This window comes from Protomyctophum parallelum, assembly GCF_964188405.1.
Source record: "Protomyctophum parallelum genome assembly, chromosome: 22".
Classification (NCBI taxonomy): Eukaryota; Metazoa; Chordata; class Actinopteri; order Myctophiformes; family Myctophidae; genus Protomyctophum; species Protomyctophum parallelum.
Genome location: NC_139714.1, coordinates 11,636,807 through 11,651,944, shown reverse-complemented (window position 1 = coordinate 11,651,944; position 15,138 = coordinate 11,636,807). Strand labels below are relative to the sequence as shown.

The following is a 15,138-nucleotide window of genomic DNA, read 5'->3' as shown; positions in this document are numbered from 1 at the left end:
ACGTGCGGCCTTCCCACTAATTAGCCACATTGATTTAAAGTGCAGAAGCATTAGGGTCTATTCCCACCAGCCCTCTTGTCTGTCTGTCTGTCTGTCTGTCCCTTCCTCGGTTTTTCTCTGTCTTTCTGTCTCTCCCTCTCAAACTTCTAAATCATGCATGCTATCTTCTGTCTTATCTTGCTTTCTTTGTTTCCCCAACTTATCGACCCCCATCTCTCTCTCTCTCTCTCAAATACGCACCCCCCCCCCCCCCCCCCCCCACACACACACACACACACACACACACACACACACACACACACACACACACACACACACACACACACACACACACACACACACACACACACACACACACACACACACACACACACACACACACACACACACACACACACACACACACACACACACACACACACACACACACACTTCACCTTCACCTTCACATCGATAAACTTCACAGCAGCAAGGAGGAAATGCTGGAAAGCTGTATAGGCCTAGTTGGGTTTTTATTAAGTTTTGTTAGCTCTGATTGCTTCAGCCAGCTGTAAACTTATTTTTTCAGCAGAATGAATTATTGATTAGCCTAGTGGTTAATTATAGCTGTGAATTGGCTATTAATTAGTGCCATTCTGGGTGTGGCTATTCAGAGTGTGCCATTTGGAACAGACGGATTGCGTTGGCCCCCAGAGTTGGTGCTTGGCTCGCAGTGTTCTGGAGAACTCAGAGAAGTGGAGCAGAAGTATTTCTGTGGTGTTTTCAGTGTCTGTTTGATTGACCAAACTTTACTCTCAAAACTCAAAACACCAAAATGGAGGGGAGAGGTGTGTTTCTGCAGGTAAACCGCCACACTAAATGTAAAAGATGTATTGTTATGTTATGTAAACACATGGCAACGTTACATACAATGCCTTCAAAGTGTTTTTTTCTTTTATTTTTTAATGTCTTTTTAAAGCTTACCCATGAAGACTCCCCGAACTGGACCCGACGTTTTCGGGGCGGCTGGGGCCTAAAATGTATCTTAATCAATAGGGCTGGGCCAGGCCTCGGGCTCCATGAAAACAGAACAAAATAAATCATACTGCATTGTTATTATAATAAAAATCACACCTGTATGAATTGAGGGGCACTCTTATCATTATACATCATCATATACAGTACATCATCTCATGATTCATGAAGAACTGAATTTCTGTGACGTACATTTTCCCTTCATTGTCAATAAAGTAAAATTGTAAAATAGACCCTATGGCTATTTGCTCAGACACTAATTCTCCATTCATTGTCAATGGGAATTTAATGTTTGTGTAGGACGGAAATCTACACTAAGAGCTGAATATAGCCTCAACATTAGTCAATGAAAAACTATGCTTGGACATTCAGTGATACAAAACATGTGTCTGACTATGACCTAACTTGTCAATGTTATTATACTCTAAATCGGATAAGTGTAAGGCTTCGTACACACAAAGAACAACTGTGCTGTGCTCTGCCTGTGTTTCATGGCCGCCCCAATGCTTTTCCAATGGAAGTCACTTGGTTTGACCAAACACTGCCCCCCCCTCCCCCGATCACACACAACTGTTTGGTCAAACCACGTGACTTCCATTGGAGAAGCATTGAGGCGACCATGAAACATGGTCAGCACAGAGCATGTTCGTCTGAGTGTGTACGGGACATGTGGACCAATGTGTTTTTCTCATTTCATGTCTGTCTGTCTGTCTGTCCTTCCACACAGTAACTACACAGCTCTGGTAGGCGTGTGGGTGTATGGTTTCTTGGTCATGGTGCTTCTGGCTCTGGACTTCCTCTACTATTCAGCCATGAACTATGAGCTGTGCAGGGTGTACCTGGAGAAGTGGGGGCTCGGAGGCCGCTGGCTCAAACAGGTACTGCACTGTACTACACTACACGCTTTAGTTTTCATCCTGCTCCATATCAATCAATAACAACGACAGAAAACACACCAGAGTAGCGTATAAATCAATACAACGTTGACTGTCAATAGATCTGGGAGACTGGGCAAAGTACTAACAATATTAATAATGCTAGTTTCCGAAGTAAAAAACAAAACAAAACAAGCATACATCATAATCGATTGTGATTTCTATTATTAACAACTTATCTTGCCATGTAATATTTGGGTTCTATGTGTACAAAGGAGTGTGAGCACATCTCACAGTGCAAGTGCTCAACTGTTGTACAGGCTGCATGGCTCAGAAGAGTTCAATATCAGCAAAAGAACTGCCAGCAGTCAGCCTGTTTTCTAACTGTTGTTTGCATCATGATGTACTCATGATGCAAACAACAGTTTTGCACTCAACTCTCTTTATGCACTCAACTCTCTCTGTCTCTCTTTCTCTCTCTATGTCTCTCTTTCTCCATGTCCCTCTGTTCCTCTGTCCATCACAGGCACGGAGCCAGTGGAGGCAGCACCATGCCGCTGCGAGCCCCGGGGCCGCCACTAGGGGCCACTCTCTCTCATTGGTGGCCCTGGCTGGCTCGGGCCCCCTCGGACCCCACCAGCAGCAGCTCCACCAACCCCCCCACCACCACCAGCAGCAGCAGCACGTCAAACAGCAGCAGCACAGGCTCAGTCTGAGGGGAGACTGTCCACAGCACGGCCCCACACCGCAGCACACGCAGCAGGCCTGCACAGCATGGTGAGCACTGAGTGGCACACAGGGCACACTTAGGAATGTCCAGTGTTGTTTTCGTTAACTAAAACTATGACACAAAATGTTCGTTGACTACCTTTTTTCACTGACGAAAACTACATGGAACCTAAATGAAAACGGAGCTACGATGACTAAAACTAAGACTAAATATAGTGACAATTTTGTCAACAAACTAACTAAAACTAGACTAAAATGTTAGGAAGGGACTAGTGGACAAGAGATCCAGTATAAGTAATTTTACACTTGGTTGCATGCTGAAAATAGCAGATCTACAAGCTACAAGTTTGTAGATCGGCTATTTTCAGCAAGTGTAAAATCTGTCATTATGACAGCATCAAGGCCCGACAAAATACATTTTAGTCGACTAAATCAACTGTAGATTTAGTCGACTAAAATCTTATGATATTTAGTCGACTAAAACTAGACTAAACACTAAAACATTCCAGGTGACTAAAATGTGACTATAACTAAATGAAAGCTATTCAAGAGACTGTGACTAAAACTAAAATCAAAATGTGCCACCAAAAACAACACTGCAGGAATGTTGGTGTAATCCAGTGGTTTTCGAACTATTCAAGCATGCATTTTTACCCATAGGCTTTTCTTAAAGTATTTATTTAAAGACGGTTACGCCGCGGACAAAGCCAACTCGGATCGTGATAAATCATGACAATGAACACAATGTTTTGGGCCGATCAAATAATTTATAAGAAGAAAAACAAAACAAATAGTGTTGTCTCCTGCCTTTATTTTCTTCTAATGATTTGATCGGCCCAAAACATTGTGTTCATTGTCATGATTTGTCACGATCCGAGTTGGCTTTGTCCGCGGCGTAACAGTCTTTAAATAAATACTTTAAAGGGATTGTGACATTAAAAAAAAGGTTTTGGAATTGTTCTTATTTTTTTTAGGTTTTCTAATCTCAATTGCACCCAAAAAACATGAACTTTTAACATTCAGTAGATTTTCTGTGATCTGGGGTTTTCTGGCTCAAACAGGTGCTCTGATTTGCCGGCAGTAAGTGATGTAAGAGCCTGCAAATCCCATATATGTCAATGGGATTTGCCAGCAGATGTCACTGTTTTCACTGTGTTGCCTGTTTTCATTGTAGCTCAAAAGGCTTCCAAACCCCAAAGAAAACTTCAGAGCACAGAAAATCCACTGAATGTTCAAAGTTCAGGTTTTTTGGGTGTAATTGAGGTCATAAAACCTAAAAGAAAAATAAATGAAAATTAATGTCATAAAACCTTTAAGAAAAGCCTATGGGAAAAATGCATTGGGATTCATTTCCTGGGCCACTCGTCGTTCTGAAAGGGGGTGGGACTGCGACACTCTATAGACGCCATAAGAAACAGGATGCGCAGTTGCGCACGCATAGCGGCAGCACAAGAAACCTTCCTCTCATATGATGCAATGGAAAAGTTCTAACTGCACTCACGTGTAAAATATGCCCCATCAAACTTTCAGATGCTGTTTTTCTCCCAGTGTGGAGGAAGAATGATTAGGATTTTTATTGTGATCTAACTCTCGCCCCTTGAAATATATAGTCCTTGGTTACTGTTGTGTTTGAACAATAATAGCAATTCATAACAGTTGTCCTCAAAACCACACCTCCAGTCGCTGTCATAAGAACGGGAGGTGCGCTCATGAACACGGCAGCAGAGTGCATGGCTGCACACGCACCTGCAGCCCATCAAGTATAATGTATGCTTCGTTCCGTGATGGTGTCACGTACGCAGACCTCTACGCTCACAACAGTCGCTGTCATCTGTGATGCAACACTGCTTTGAAGTATAAATGTCTCCTTGGGAGCACCTCACTAGCCTCACAAGAGGAGGTTGAATGGACTGAAACCAGTGCTCCCCAAAACAACAGGTTTTGAGATCTGTTGGGAATTGATTACATAAAACAGTCACCCGTGCGCCCAGTCCCAATGTTTGTAAACAAATAATTGGTCTACAGGGCATATAGCAGTAGCAGACATTTTGTGGTTCCACTCAAATTCACTCCGTTCATTTCACCCTTAGAGATTTCCAAAGACACACCTATATAGGTGGGGTTGGCGAAAGGGCCTTTCTGTGTGGTGTTTGCATGTTCTCCCTGTGTCCCCAAGGGTAGGTATACCCTCACAAAAAACATGCAGTAATCCTGCATGGTCTCTCTATACTGCCTCCCAATGGTCAGCCGGGGCATCTGATCTGAAGGGGAAAGGAACTGGTTGGAATTACGTGTTCTTAGTTTAGACGCACTACGTTCTACCGGGGAAACTCCACCCTGTCAGGTGTTAAGATGCTCACTCCTCCGCATTGAAGGAAGCATGAGCTCAGTTCAGGGCTCTCCCCAGGTAACCTGTCCGGTTGGCAGGGGACAGTAGCACCCAGGATTATAGCTTAGACAACTGGCACCGGGTGAAAAATGGGTTACAAAATCGTGGGATTCTTCTTTTTAATAAAATAGAATGTCATACAAGCATTTCCAAAGAAGCAGACCACAGAGTTTCATCAGTGGACACAGCTGGCTGCCTCGCCAAGGATTTGAACTGGAGACCTTTCATTTAAGGACAGGTGTCAGACACACAGAGCTGATCAGGGTCCAATCCCACGCTCTGCAGACTGTGACATGTCTCTCCCCCTCTCTCTCTCTCCCACTTTCTCTCCTCCCGACACACACACACACACACGGACGAAGAGAAAGAGAGAGAGAGAGAGAGAGAGAGAGAGAGAGAGAGAGAGAGAAATTCAGTATTATAAGCAGACTTTGATGCCATCACAGTTGAAGTTGGAGTCTTTTGAGGTGAATATTGTGTTCTCTCAGGAATACCTGGGTATGCACACTTGACGCTACTTAAAAGGCTGAACACACACAAAATGTGGAATGCCCTGAAACCATCCATTAAAAGATGTATATCACTGGTTGCTTTAAAAACTGGCCCGAAAAATCATCTATCAGGAGCCCATAACGAGAGGTAAATGCAAATTCCCATAGAAAGGAGGTGTCATTCTCTGGCTTCCTTTTTATCCTTTATACATGCTAGTCCATACCCAGGGATGTGTTTTTATCCTTTATACATGCTAGTCCATACCCGGGGATGTGCGCAGTCAAAAGTATTTGCAGGCTTTGGGCTCAATCTTGCGCCACCCCTAAACTAATTTGCCATTTTTTACTATTTTAAAACATTTAAAAATAGTTCAACTAGCCAATCTACATCGACACGTTGATAGCTTGTAGATCGGCTATTTGTACTATTATGTTTATGTTTTGTGTAACACTCAAAATTGTCCATTCATTGTCAATGGCATTGTGTATAGGACAAAGTTTGTGCACACACACCAAAAGCTGGAAATAGGAGGGGCTAGCGCCCCTCAAAAACTATTTCCCTTTACGTATGTTGTTGAGGGATTTTGCCTGTCAGTCATGACTCATCGCCTCTTGCTCAGGCAGGGATGTTGTTGTAGATCTGCTATTCTTGATGCTTTTGTGTAAGTAGGGCTTTTATTTTTTTTTGCAAAAAACACAAAAGGTTATTATATGCCGATAAGAGGTTTCTGCCCGACAGCAACAATATACCGGTGGGAATAGGACAGTGATGTAGCCTACTGAAGAAATGGTGTGTTACTGTGGTTGCATGTGCACTCCAATCCTCTTGCCAAATATAGCTGTGGATGGGAATGATCCCCCTGGTCCCGTAGGGAGCTCTGCTGCTATACAGGATGACAGCCTTCGTCTGTCCCAAAATATGACTTCCATACATGAACCACTAAAGCCCTATATATTGTAGCATTTGACATTTGATGAAAATAGCCCATCTGCAATCGTTGCCTGGCACGTTATGAGCTTTAGATTGGCCATTTCAGACTACTACGGATAAGCGGTTGAAGATAGTAGATAGTAAAAGCACTCGTTATGTCGAATGTCACATTTTTTAAATGTGTCCAGGCTCCAATACATCTACAAGCTAATGTGAGCTTGTACGATAATTATCGTACGTACAAGCTCACAACGCATCAATGCATTGTGAGCTTGTACGATAATTATCGTACGATGTATGTTGTATGTAATTGTAGTTGTATTATAACTGTAACTGTATTATAATAATAATGTGCGGTTGCGGTTGTCACAAAATCCCAAGGCACACCTGACACCTGGACTTGTTTCACAGAACCACGGCATGCACTTCTCGTCTTTGGGAACCACTGCTCTAGTCTACATGTCCTGGGGAATTGAACATACCTGGCCTGAACATAAGTAAGCAAGTAAGCCTGGCAGTGCGATGACAAATGCGTCTGACCTACAAAGTAGAAAGGAAATACCTTCATATGTGGTGAACTGCTTTCCCTGCGCTGAGAAGGAACAGCTAAACTATAGATCAGCTAGTTTAGGGTCACACCAAAATATCCTCATCCTCCTCTTCATCATCATCATTAATATAGCTGCAAGCAGCGATAACAGGGGCCAAGCAATATGAATAAATCACACCTGTGTGAACTGAATGGTGCAACTGTACATTTATTGTTATAGTTACTGTACTGCACTGTGCTCTGTACTGTATTGTAGTGTACTGTGCTCTGTACTATACTTTGATTATGTTTGCTGTTGTAATAATCACCTACCCTGCAAGAGAAGACGATGGCTGCAAAGCAGAAGATGCTGAAGATGGACCATGCCAGATAAGTCCGAACCGACGTGCGGGGCTGACGGCCTCCTTCCATAGTGTCTCAAGTTCAGCAGCAAGTTAAAATAAACTTATACTGTACTTTCACTAATAACAACATATACAACGTAACAACAACACTAAAGCATGGTTGAAAACAAAAAAGTTGAATTGACTGAAAATTGACTGAGCACCTTTCTCTTCTAGTGGAGTAATATTACTTTGACTCAAGTACTGGGGTTGAGTACTTTGTCCGCCACTGCAGGTGGTCTTGTGGTATCAGATAGGTGGTCCCTCGTGACTTAATTTGGACAACACACAGCAAAGGTACCGTTCACTCCTATTCATGGTGACCCTTTTTAAGGACCCATGCATTACTTAAACACACCACTTAACACACCAAAACAAGCAAAGCTCATAAAACTTTATATCCAATGAGGAATAGGGTTTAAGTGGGCCACATAAATCCACATCCAGGAATCTGCCAAAGTCTTTGGCAAATGTATCATTCCTTTCTACTCAGCCTCCTCAGAGAGGTGTACAGAACCTCACACTGACCGTACCATCTGGATACGCCTCAGAAACTTTTAGCTGGGACAGCAGACAGCTAATTGGACCCGGTCTTGGCTAGTTAAATTATGGACAGGGCCCTGGAGGAACTGAGCCAGATGTTACTTGTCCAATTATACAGAAATATTGATAATTAGTGTTTGTGCCAATACACCTAATGGTGAGAAATGATCAGTGTTTTCCGGGGAGGTGGCCTCACTCGCCTCAGTGTGTCCCCCCTGTCCCGTTACGCAGGCCACCTGCTGGAGAGTGGAACCGAGAGCGGAACTTCAGACTAATGGCGTTATCGTCTTGAGCAGTGGTTCTCAAACATTTTCTTTTAATTTCAAGGACCCCGCTTACTCTGAGAGTGTACAAATGGAACCAAATGGACACTTGCAGTTCCATTTGGTTCCATTTGTACACTCTTAGGCCCCCTTTCCAACGCAGTTGAACCGTTTCGGTTGTATTTTCCCGCCTACTATTGAACCAGTTAAAATAAGGGTTGAAAGGGGAAAAACCTTGGCAAAATTAATTTCAGAACCCTAAAAGTTGTATCAATGCATTGCTATTTTGCAACATAACACGTGGTGATGTGAGATGATATGAGCTTGTAGATCTGGTATTTTAGCTATATTTGATATAGGGCCTAAGTGTTGATAATGTACTTTTTCCTTTCCTAGAAATGTAGTAGTCAAGAGTACAATATTTGTCTTTGAAATATAGTACAAGTGAAAGTAAAAAAAAAAGAAAGAAACTCAATTAAAGTACAGACACTAAGTACAGTACTCTAGTAAACATTTGTTTGTTTGTTTGTTTGTTTCTCTCTTACTGTCCACCATTGCTTGCTGACACACTTACTTATTTATACTTATACTCAGTTTCCCCACTTCATCTTGACAGAAATACCTTGCTTGGATGCACAGCTGCCAAGACGAGTTGAGGGATGGTGACAATTAAGGATATTACGGCGAGTAGAGGAAAGGAGCCATCGATGGACCATTAGGACTTCATGTCGTGTCTGGTACTGGAATGAACGAGACTCTAAGTGGATCATTTCTAGAACCCTCTTTCCTTTCTGCCTTATCAGGTCTTGTGATGTAGGGGTTGGCTAACCTTAGCATACGGTACAGTGTATACACACATTAGACCAGATTAGCATTTAAACCTAAGGGTTTTGGAGTTCTTGGAAGCTCTGTGACCTTTAAGAAATAATTCTGTGATGTCCGACTTATTCTGTCGCAAAATGACGTTCACAGTTCACACTGACGGAAGTAGCGAGGAGTTAGCGGCGCCGGACGTCTCAGCGGGCAACACGGGTGGAGTGAAGCGCCAAGGACATGCAACAGTGAACAGAACGACAAAAGCCAGATTTATACTTCATCGTATGGCGTGTTGAAAACCCTCCTGTCTGCCAAAAATAGATTTGCTACCTGCTATTTTTGGCACACAAGCATAAAGTAAGCATAGGCTATAGCCTGAGTTACACTTTGTTGCACGACCATGTCATGCATCGAACAATATCCAATGACCTACAAGCTGCGACACATTGTGAGCTTGTATAGGTCGCCTATTTTCAACACCCAACACTGTCATGCGACCAAGCATACATTAATAGTTTGTGTGTGCGTGAGCATGCGTGCGTGCGTGCGTATTTCACAACTGCTTTCAACAGTGTTTCTTTCAATCTCTCACTTTTTGTTTTTTGACTCTCTCTCCTCTTTCACACGCAGTCTCCAAGCTTATAAATATATCCTTGGCCTGTGTGTCTAGTTTGAAACCGCTACAGAGCCAGAAATATCTGGCTTCTGTCCCCGAATCGCTATCTTGGGTTATTTATGGCAGCCCTAATTGGCATAATGGCTCTTTTATTGACGGGGAGCTAGAAATAAACACATTAAAAATGGATCAGTGGCATTGGCAGTTGATAGTTATGGACTGAAGGCAACATTTCCACTTGATCGATCTGCATTTGATTGCCATAGCCTGAAGGATTATGACTTGGTATAGCAGAAAGAATACAAAAGAATAAGATGGTTCCAAATTGTGCATAATTGGAGGCTAATAAGCCTTTGGGTTTGGGGGTTTATATTAATAACACATTGTGTATTAAGTAGAGGCTTTATCATGTTTATGTGATGGAAAATTGTGAAACCAAGTTTGAAAGCATTATTCAGCTAACTCATGCCCCTTCTACTATAAAGGAGCGCTTTCGCCTATTTTTCAACCTTATCTTCATATAATTGGTTCTCATTAATGTTCAACATTTATGTCTACTCGCTCTGTCCGATTGGGGGGCTGTGGACAGTTCCGAAACCTGCGTACCAGTGACATAATTGACGAGGAGTCCAAGCTAAACAGCCATTCTCTTCCTGGAAAGCTAGCATTCTGAAATAGAAGCCATTGCTCTTGCTTCAATTAAAACATTAAAATTGTTGGTTTTTTGTTTTTAAATTTTTTCATCTTGCTCGAAATGGCTTGGCTTGGCCATGTCCACAGGATGGACCCCAGCCGGCCCCCCAGGGCCGTCCTGTAGGGAGAACTGTCAACAGTCTCCAGACCTCTTGGTCGCCCACGCTTGCGCTTCAAGGAAGTTTGCAAACGTGATATGAAGCAGGCAGGCATTGACCACAACAACTGGGAGGAAGCTGCAAAAGACCGTGGCGTTTGGAGGCAGACTGTCGCTGCAGGAACTCGCCGTGCCGAGGAGAGACATCTCTTTGCTGCAGGCGAAGAGACCGAAGAGGAAACTGCGTGAAGCAGCCCCCACTCCTGTGCCAGTCCCCTCTCGTTTTGTCTGCGCCAACTGTGCTAAACACTGGCACTCCGGAGCGGGGCTGTCCGACCACAGCCGCTGCTGCAAGAAAACCTGACCACTCAGGAGCAACCCATCGTCATCACTGACGGACGGATGCCTATGATGATGTCACTGGTAGGCAGATTTCTGATCTGTCCACAACCATCCCCTGAGACATGGAGTGAGTAGATGCCATTTTATAATGAGATGAATTAGTGAGGACCAATTAGCCTATACAGATAGGTGGGAAATTGGTTGAAGTGGTACTTCAATGTTCAAGACATTGTTGTTGGTAAAAACACATAATGACTCTCAGGCACACAGACAGTGTGAAACACTAAAGAGCAGGAATCTGAACAGCTTCCGGTCTCCAAAAGTATGTTGCACTACGGTCATCTTTGTCCGAGGAATATGTACATAAGGCCCTAGCGTCCCTATTCTGAGAGGCGAACAGTGGCAAAAAGCAGCTATTTCTATAATTTGCTGTATGTAGAGCATGGGGAGTATAAATTGAGCCTGAGAAAATAACAGTGCTCATACTGTAGGAAGCAATATGGTGGTAGCAGATTAAATTCTACTTGAATTCACATTTTATGGATTTTTAGTTTGTGGGTGATATTTCTTTAGCTTTGCACCTATAGAGCAGGAGAAAAGAATATATATTTAGTCATATTAGCAGTGTTCTGCAGTATAAACCATATTCATTAGGCCTATATAATTATTACATAGAGTTGCGGTCAGGCAGACAGCTTGCATCTTTTTACAATTCTTATTTTTAATATTATTTACAGCCTTTTTCTCCCCAATTTTGTTGTTATGCCAATTTATTTCCTCCTCATAGCCACACACACATTTGTGTTGTCACTGCTGGAGTCCCCATCCGGGAGACCGTAGACTCATAAGAGTGTCGTACATCTCCCACCCACTCCCTGCTGACAGGTAGGCTACCGTCCCAACCCTTATAGGAGTAAGTACAATGACAAATATCACCCTCACTGAAGCACTGCTATGATTTAGAGACGTGACCCAAAAGAAATTACAATAGTATAGGCCTAATCGTTCAAGGTTTTTTATGGTCCTTAGGGCTAAATTCGACCATAGCCCAAATGTGATGACCTAATCACATTTGTGATGACGGCTATGGCTGTTTTTAGCCGAAGGAGTGTTTTCCATGCAAAACTAATGCTTGCAATTGATTCGGAATCATAAATAAACCGTAGTTTGACACGTCACATGCTACTTAAAGCACAATTACATTTAGAATGTTTTGCCTTATTTAGGTTTTTAATGGTATACCCAACTTTCAACCCCTGAATTTACCATGATCCACAATTTTTCAATACAACAGTTTTTATTAACATATTAAAGCTGTCCTTCATGGTCTCTGTCCGTGACTTTGAAACCGTCTGCTGGAGAAGATTTGGTCAACACTATATGGCCCATGTCAGGCCCATGTTAGCCCCACACCAGCCCCACGTCAGGCCCACGTCAGGCCCACGTCAGACCCATGTTAGCCCCACGTCAGACCCACATCAGGCCCATGTTAGCCCCACGTCAGACCCATGTTAGCCCCACGTCAGACCCACGTCAGACCCACGTCAGGCCCATGTTAGCCCCACGTCAGCCCCACGTCAGACCCACATCAGGCCCATGTTAGCCCCACGTCAGCCCCACGTCAGACCCACGTCAGGCCCATGTTAGCCCCACGTCAGACCCACGTCAGGCCCATGTTAGCCCCACGTCAGACCCATGTTAGCCCCACGTCAGACCCACGTCAGACCCACGTCAGGCCCATGTTAGCCCCACGTCAGACCCACGTCAGGCCCATGTTAGCCCCACGTCAGACCCACATCAGGCCCATGTTAGCCCCACGTCAGACCCATGTTAGCCCCACGTCAGACCCACGTCAGACCCACGTCAGGCCCATGTTAGCCCCACGTCAGCCCCACGTCAGACCCACATCAGGCCCATGTTAGCCCCACGTCAGCCCCACGTCAGACCCACGTCAGGCCCACGTCAGACCCACGTCAGACCCACGTCAGGCCCACGTCAGGCCTACACCAGGCCCACATCAGGCCCATGTTAGCCCCACGTCAAGCTAACGTCAGGCCCACGTCAGACCCACGTCAGCCCCACGAAAGGCCTACACCAGGCCCACATCAGGCCCATGTTAGCCCAACGTCAGGCCCACGTCAGGCCTACACCAGGCCCATGTCAAACCCACGTCAGGCCCATGTTAGCCCCACGTCAGACCCACGTCAGGCCTACACCAGGCCCATGTCAGGCCCACGTCAGGCCCATGTTAGCCCCACGTCAGACCCACGTCAGGCCTACACCAGGCCCATGTCAGGCCCACGTCAGGCCCACGTCAGCCCCACGTCAGCCCCACGTCAGGCCTACACCAGGCCCATGTCAGACCCACGTCAGGCCCACGTCATTCCCACGTCAGGCCCACATCAGACCCACGTCAGCCCCACGTCAGCCCCACGTCAGGCCCACGTCAGGCCTACACCAGGCCCATGTCAGACCCACGTCAGACCCACGTCAGACCCACGTCAGGCCCACATCAGACCCACGTCAGCCCCACGTCAGGCCCACGTCAGGCCTACACCAGGCCCATGTCAGACCCACGTCAGGCCCACATCAGACCCACGTCAGCCCCACGTCAGCCCCACGTCAGGCCCACGTCAGGCCCACACCAGGCCCACACCAGGCCCACATCAGGCCTACACCAGGCCCACATCAGGCCCATGTTAGCCCCACGTCAGACCAACGTCAGCCCCACGTCAGGCCCACATCTGTAGAATCGTACTCAGGTCTGAATGGGTTAAAAATGGTTTTATTGAAAAATTGTGGATCATGGTAAATTGCTTGATGTTTCGCCGTGGACTCGAACCCCCAGCCGGTTTTTCATGTCAAAGGTGTAAAGTTATATATTAAAATTGTTGAAGCACTGTTTCTGCAGAACACAGGTTATAATACGATGTTTAATGGATAAATGTAATCATTGATATTTGTCATTATGTGAAGTAGTCATTGTGCAATGATTTAGACATGTCATTTTCCATGGGTTTACATCTTGCACTAATAGTAACAAGAATAGATGATTGTGACAAAGTAATTTGAATTATGAAATGGGATTTACAGAATACTGTAGCTTCCAAGTCCGTCTGAAATGGCTTTTTACGACTATAATATTGTGACATTTTAACTAGTGCAGTGGGATTCGGGGACCCTCAGGAACTCCTGAAGTGAGGGGGTTCCATGGCGTCCCCAGCTAAATTAAATGATACAGCAATCAGTTGACTTATATAAAACCCTTTGTACATCAGTCAGTCATCCCATCCCCTCAGGCTATGGGATCTAAAGCAACGACGCATCGTGAACTGCCAGAAGGGAGCCCTGAATCAAGTGTGTTACTGCGTGTTACCCTAACCCTGGATCTGTCCATGCAAATCACACATTACATCTTTGTCTGAAAGGGAGCAATTAGGACTTTTGATATTACAAAAATACACCTAAATTGAATTTGATCAAATTATTTTGGCATCTGTTGTTAATCATTTCTTCATTATGACCGCAACGGATAGGCTATGCTCTTAAAAGGTGTGGGGGGAATATTTTTTATTACAGCTGGTCTTTAAAGGCCAGATTGTTTCATGATGATTAAAACATGCATGGATTGCTGAGCACTGTCTGTAAATGTTCAGATTGGTGACTCATTTTATATATTAATAAAATAGATAATATTGTTTTCACAAATGTGTCATGAGGTTAAGTTTTCCAAAGGATATTAAACTCAAATAACTGACCCCCAGTTTGGTATAGATTTGACCACGGACCCCCATAATAACTTGGAGGTGTAGGCCCTACAGGACAGGTACATTCGGTTCCATTACATTACCGATCTACAAGTGCAGCTTGAGCTTGTCGATATTATTATACAGTAGATATTTTCAAAATCTCATGTATAAAATAGGGCTAAAGCGGTTATACGTTAATTTTGATGCTATATTAACACATTTTGATGGAGACCCCCTGGAACCCCCTCAGGGACTACTGGGGGTCACGAGACCGCACTTTAAGAATCCTTTATCGATAACGGGTTACGAATGACCTAATACAACAAATCATGGACTTAAAACAATAAAGTACAATAAAACATACACCTTTGACATAATTTGTGAATATGGGTCGTTTCTGAACTAGTCTAGCACTCTAGCTAGAATGTATCTGGGTGTGTGTGGGAGTGTAAAGTAAGCATACCCAATAGTAAGTATGATTGCACTTATTGAGATTTGTACCGTCACCAACAGACAAAAATAGAAGAGGGACCACCGCTCATCTGCTAAAACTTTAGGGAGGTGCTGGAGCCACAAAAGGAATATGAGGGAAAATAAAGGGAAGCTCCGCACACTCAATCTGCGCACAATCGGTTTATTTTTTTGCAAGCTTTCGGT

The 15,138-nt window shown here is 44.3% G+C and overlaps 1 protein-coding gene and 1 long non-coding RNA gene across 5 annotated transcripts in view; one reads left to right on the top strand and one right to left on the bottom strand.

Moving 5' to 3' along the window:
• The window catches only part of LOC310879711 (protein shisa-like-1a), a 41,637-nt gene extending 32,116 nt beyond the window's left edge, over positions 1 to 9,521 (top strand). For all 4 annotated transcript variants that reach the window (XM_083794535.1, XM_083794537.1, XM_083794538.1 and 1 more), the window contains 3 exons: positions 1,742 to 1,892; positions 2,416 to 2,666; positions 8,785 to 9,521. In XM_083794535.1, coding sequence (XP_083650661.1) covers positions 1,742 to 1,892; positions 2,416 to 2,666; position 8,785 — 403 coding nt within the window. In that variant the 3' untranslated portion in view covers positions 8,786 to 9,521. The remainder of the gene's footprint in view (positions 1 to 1,741; positions 1,893 to 2,415; positions 2,667 to 8,784) is intronic.
• A 139-nt stretch (positions 9,522 to 9,660) lies between these two features.
• LOC310853463 lies at positions 9,661 to 11,577 on the bottom strand. The gene is made up of 2 exons (XR_014568797.1): positions 11,524 to 11,577; positions 9,661 to 11,476 (listed from the first exon to the last, which is right to left on the bottom strand). It is a non-coding gene; the product is annotated as an uncharacterized lncRNA (long non-coding RNA).
• Between the last annotated feature and the right edge of the window lie 3,561 nt (positions 11,578 to 15,138).